Here is a 6,000-nt window from a genome sequence, read left to right as displayed (position 1 = left end):
CTGTAACAAAAAACCATCAGCCACAGGCAGAGCGCATTGTTCAGAGAGCTGACTAGCCTAATCAGACATTCATGTGAATATTTTGTACGTTTCCTCCCTTTGGTTCATTTGTTAATGCTTTCTGACAAGTGAGTCACTGAACCAACAGAGCCTTCATGTCACAACGGAAAAACGATCTGCAGCGCAGTAACAATTGCAACGTGGCACCTGAGCTCTGGACCTACAGGTGCAGGTGCCCTGGTTTATTGATGGCAATACTGTACACTATCTGCACATTTCAATGATGAATGACTTTAATACTTTCAACTACTAAATGTAAAATTCCACAGATTTTTAACACTGTTTAAAAGTAATCATATTATGAAGATACCGTGAGTGCTGTAGAACAGAAACCAGTCTGAACATGTGGAAGCTTTCCAAATATTTTTCAAGTGCCTTTTTATAGATTGTTTAGATAGATTTTGTTTGATAACGCACAGTGTTTTCTTTATGTTGAACAATATTGCTGAAATTGTTACCTGCCATTATTGCTCTTAAGGATTCTGAGTACATCAACCATTTTAGGGATTTTACTGCAGCTTTGTGCCATCATTCCTTACATGCACGTGTGTCACAGGTTACACACAATGGACGTTTTTTGCATAAGGGCAGATCTGACCAGTAAAGATTTCAGTAGTTTTCAAGTTTTTGCTGTTTAGCTTTCTCTCACCCCAACCGGTCGCAGCAGATGGCCGCCCCTCCCTGAGCCTGGTTCTGCCGGAGGTTTCTTCCTGTTAAAAGGGAGTTTTTCCTTCCCACTGTCGCCAAAGTGCTTGCTCATAGGGGGTCATATGATTGTTGGGTTTTTCTCTGTACCTATGAAGCGCCTTGAGGCGACTTTTGTTGTGATTTGGCGCTATATAAATAAAATTGAATTGAATTGAATAGCTGTCACTAGAGGAGATAACTTGAGAAGGAAAGATAGCATAGCTCTCTATAAGACGTCTTGTATCAACTGTGTGTCATACACTTGTGAGGGTTTAAGCACATTTAAAGGTTGATATTTCAGCAGTATTTATGGCATAAAGAGAACGTCCTGATTCCAGCTGTAAAAACTCCAGATTTTCCTTTTTTGTTGGTCCTTAAATTCTTGTTCTGTCAAACAAAGAAGAAGACTTGATCAGGATTTTATTCAGGTTGTTACAGTTTTGTAATGCAGAAACACAACAAACATAAAACAACTGGTCATGGCTTCAGTTGGCACAGTTTGAGAGAGGTTCACAGTTAGCCTTGCAGCCACCAAAGATAGCTTGGGACACATTTGGGACACTATCACAATATTAGGACGATCATCTTATAATGTGAGACCTAAATGTAAGTACACAATGAGAATGCTGCACGAAATGATGGGAAAAAAAACCCTAAAAAGCCCAGACAAAATAAAAAAGGGATAATGTGCAGAAATACATGGAAGAAGAAAAAGAAAAAGTAGAAAAAAAGTTTTATTTTATTTTTTTTTTTTTTAAGTCGGCTGTGTTTGTATGATAACTTTTTCAGCTAATTTCATTGTAGCACCAAGGAGCACAGATAGGTATTACAACAGAACAACATAACCCACATTTCAGGTAAGGTTACATACATGCATACATACGTGCTGAAATATTACAGTCTGCAGGGCCATTAAAGCAAATTATTGAATTGGAGAAATTACATGAGGTCCAAGGTTTTCCATAGACTTCTATAGAATGGGAAGTACCGGCATGTATCGCCCCCCGTTGGTCATTATAAGGTAACGATAGGTAATTACTATGTGATTCTTGCATCTGTAAGAAAGAAAATGAATGCAACAAAATTAGCACACATTATATCTTTTTGGCCAAAACCTGCTAACCAAGTGGTATGAAACTACAGGAAACTGGATTCAGCTCTGTGAAATCTGATTCGTCCTCAGAATAGCCAATGACAAGCAGTGATGTCCTACACTTCATATAATACACAAGCTTCAGTTTCATTCCAAGCCAGCCGTGTCTGCGGTGAATGCAGGTATAGAGTGATGGTCATGATGTCACATTGATATGGTTTCTAAATAAAGGAGTGATGTAACATTGCACTGTGGATGTGGGGGAAAAAGGCACAGGAACAGATTATTGTACTCCAAAAGATAATACAGATCTCTAGTATAACATAGACCTTTCTCACATTTATCTAGACATCCCAGAAAGAGAAATAGCCTGTGGGTTTTGGTACTTCATCCCTGTGCTTATATCGCATGAAGATATTGATACTAACCTTAATAGAAACTAGCAAATCGAGAAAACTACTGTACAAAAACCAACAAAAGTTAAAATATGAACAAAAGCAAAAGAGACGTTGATTCCACAATATTCAAATTATGTCAAATCAGTCATTTGTACTAAATGATTTGTAACTAATGAGTTTTGAATGCATCCTTTGAAACAACACAGTGTCTAAAAAACAAAGATAGTACTTAGTATAACCTTAAATATTGAGGAATCTCACAAATATAGTTTTCTTTCCAGTAGATTCTTTAGGTATGTTCATGATCTGAGATGACAGGCAGGAGCCCATTCGGCCAACAACAGTTTAGTGCTGACCTGGGGCAGAATATGTTGCAGCTTGTCTGTGTGTGATGTTTGCAGTCTACACTGAGAAACTTTGAATTGTGGGTGAAGCCTGAAGTCAAAGTGTAAACACCTGAGTGACATTTTATAAGCTTAGTTAAGCATGTACACAGAGAGACAAAGATGAGAATGACTGAAATACCAAAATACAGGAAACAAGGGTCTTTGAACGCCCCAATGAATCCTGCTGGATTTAGGGGGTATCCAGTGTTTGAAAGCTCTTCATTCAGATTTAACTTACATCATCAACTCCAACCAGTTGCACAATAGCAGAACGTTGCTAAAAATGTTTGAGGGCCCATCTTGTCACACCTGCGGACACCTAGCATTGAATGTTTCCGAAATCTCATTCATTCTGAAACATTCCTCTGGGAAAAACACAGCTGTCAGAACTATAGACAAACTCAGTCCATGACAAAACAAAGTCTTTGAACAGAACATGTTTTTGAATCTTTGTTCACTGGATCAAAGTTAACAAATACAGTCATATGAAAATGAAAGTTTCATAGGACTGCAGAGAGTCCTGTGGAAAACCAAGTCCACGCCATGATTCATTAGTTTGTGGAACCACCTCGAGCAGCCATAACTAAAAAGAAAAGTTATTCTCCTTGCCAGTCTCTCACATCATTGTGGCAGAATTTTGGACCACTCTTCTTTACTATTTTGCCTCAGTTCATTGAGATTTATTCATGCAAAGTCTAAGATCATTGTCCTGTTGCACAACTGCTGTCAGCCATGCTTCAGCTGTCTGACAGATGGTCTACAATGGAGTTCATGGTCAACTCAGAGAGTACAAGGTGTCCAAGTCATGTGGCTGCAAAACAAGCCCAAATCATCACCCCCACCACTACTGTGCTTGTATTTTGGTTAGTGCTGTCAGCGTTAATCTCGTTAAAATGACGTTAACGCCACAACTGCATTGACGCGGCAAATCTCCGTTAGCGAGTTAACTCAGATCACCCCGTGTGTGGGGCTGCACGGCGTCTACGCGTAGATTTGCTGCATTAATGCGGTTATGGCGTTAACGCCATTTTGTTAAATGTGGCACTGTTGATTATGGCCAAACATGGCCTTTTTTCATTTTTCTTGCCAACCAGAAAAGTCATACTTGTTCCGTGTTTCTCTAATTCTACTTTAACTTTATGAAGTTTCTAATTTAACATAATTTATTAAGTTGATCATTTAACATACTAACTAAGGCCTATAGTGTCTGGTGTTTGGGATTTTTGCAGTGTACCTGAGCACACACAGTCTGACCTTGGGATGAATTTGCTGGCACGTCTACTTCTGAATAGATTGTTGCATTGTGTTAACACACACCTGAATCCTCCATACCAGCAAACAGCCACAACCTCTGCTTTTACAGTGGTGCTCACTCTTGCAGATGATCATTTAATCAAGTGCATTTCATTAGCAGCACCTGGCTGCCCCTTACCATTTAACTGCTGTGGAAAGAGACTGCACAGAGTTCTGTGTAAAATGTTCTTTTTCCCTTGACTGCACAACAGACGTGAGCTACAGGGAAATTTTCGGCCATTTTTCACTGGACACCTTTTAGCAGTCCCAGTTTAAAGTTACTAGTGTTGAACTCCTATTTATCAAATGCTGTGTTACAAGTTCTAGAGCTGTATATTTGTACATTTAAGCCATCATCTAAATGGTAATGGGATGAAATAGAATAGTATAGTAAACACATCTGTTAGCCACAAGGCATTGAGAAGACTGTGAGGGAAGAAGCAGCCCTATCTCATCTTTTATTGGTTTGATTTTAACGTTAGATATAGACACTTTTTTTTCTTCAAAATAATAGATCTGAATTCACTTGTAGTTAACTTTTAATAATATGTAACTTTTTGAGTAGTAAGTAGGAAGTAGTGGAGCCAGTTTTCAAGGTGCAAAGCATACAAGCCAATCCGAATGGCGTTCCAGGACATGTCAGCGATTCCCAGGCTCTGATTCCTGAAGGCCAGGTCCTGGAAGCTCCGCAGGTCCGGCGTTTTGGATAACGTCTGAGTGTAGTCCGATATTGCTCGAGTGACGGGGTCTCGCACCACCTCTATGAGCTTGGTGTCTTGGGACATGGTAGAAATCCGGTGTGGTGTCTCTTTTGTCACAAAGTAGCTCGGTGTCTTCTCCATTGTGATTTGGCTTTCAAGAGTTCTTGGCATTAAACCTCTGAATGAAAGATGAAAACACAGAATAGACGTTTCTCATTTACATTCATGTTTTTTTTTTGTTTTTTTTTAATGGACACTTTCTCAGTGTCCATTAAAAATTATATTGAAATAATGTTGTTAAAGCCTTAAATGAATGTTAAGACATCCTCTCCTCCATATCATAGTTTGATAATCAGGATGCTGATACAAATTTATATAGATTTACAGAGGACTGTGACAAAAAAATGACATAATAAAAATGCAGAGACATTTGTTTACCCTCTCGGCTTTTCTCTTGTTCAGTACGAGCTGTGACCTTTTCAGCTGAGTTTAACCAAGAGGGTCATTGCGTCTGTCTGGCACACAAAACAGCAGATACACTGGCTTTTAGGCCCATTCCTCTCAATCCCATTCTCCGCTTTCCATTCCAGATTTCTACAGAGGCAACAGTTGAGTGTCAAGTTCATCTGCGGTATCAGCTGTCTTGAATTGGAGTCAGATCAAAGTGGGACGGTGAAAAGAGTGAGATCCACACCTTATCTCCCAAACATACAATGCAGCTAAGGAGCAAACCTCTCTCTCCCGGGAGCTGTAATGGGAGCGGGAGTTTACCCCCCTGTGCCGCAGCCATTTGGGCCCATCCAATGGCACTACAGGAGAGGACAGCATGCAGTGAGGGCAAAGGCAACCAATCACTAATCCTGGTAGCAGGGTCACACGCATGACTTTAAGTGACCTCAAAACTCTGAATCTTTGCATGCATATGTTCTGTCTTATCCAAATACATGGACTGATTAATTGCACCACACCTTAAAAGAACTGCATTCACTCAGTCTTTGTCAGTGTCAGACTAGTGTTCTTATCAAGTCTACAATGGAGAACTGCCCCCACCCCCCGAAACCTAGAGCAAATCGAATTTGGACCGATCCGCTGCCCAATTTATCTCAAATCCTCGCTGATGCAGATCTAATTTCATCCTCTTAGTACCACAAACAGGAAGAAGAAGCAAGTCGATAAACAGCCCATGGTCACTGTTGGAGGGAGTGAAGTGTGTTGGAGTGGGGCGAGACGGAGGAAAGCAAACATGGTGACACAGTGGAAAAAGAAAGCAGGAGCGTTGTCATTATCCTTCATCAAGTCCATCACTCACTCCATGAGCTTCTGGCCTAATTCCTGCTGTAAACTTAATTATCAAAGTATGTAGGCAAATTAGCTAAAAGCAT

At 40.1% G+C, this 6,000-nt stretch overlaps 1 protein-coding gene across 1 annotated transcript in view; it reads right to left on the bottom strand.

The window, feature by feature from the left end:
- Window positions 1-4,456: 4,456 nt before the first annotated feature.
- The window catches only part of LOC308391145 (IgGFc-binding protein-like), a gene marked incomplete at both ends in the record, with an annotated part of 133,291 nt that continues 131,747 nt past the window's right edge, over window positions 4,457-6,000 (bottom strand). The window contains 1 exon segment of the mRNA XM_080873613.1: window positions 4,457-4,796. Coding sequence (XP_080729739.1) covers window positions 4,457-4,796 — 340 coding nt within the window.

This window comes from Rhamphochromis sp. 'chilingali' (genome assembly GCF_963969265.1).
Source record: "Rhamphochromis sp. 'chilingali' genome assembly, chromosome: 22".
NCBI classification, from domain to species: domain Eukaryota; kingdom Metazoa; phylum Chordata; class Actinopteri; order Cichliformes; family Cichlidae; genus Rhamphochromis; species Rhamphochromis sp. 'chilingali'.
This window is presented reverse-complemented; position numbering and strand designations above follow the sequence as displayed.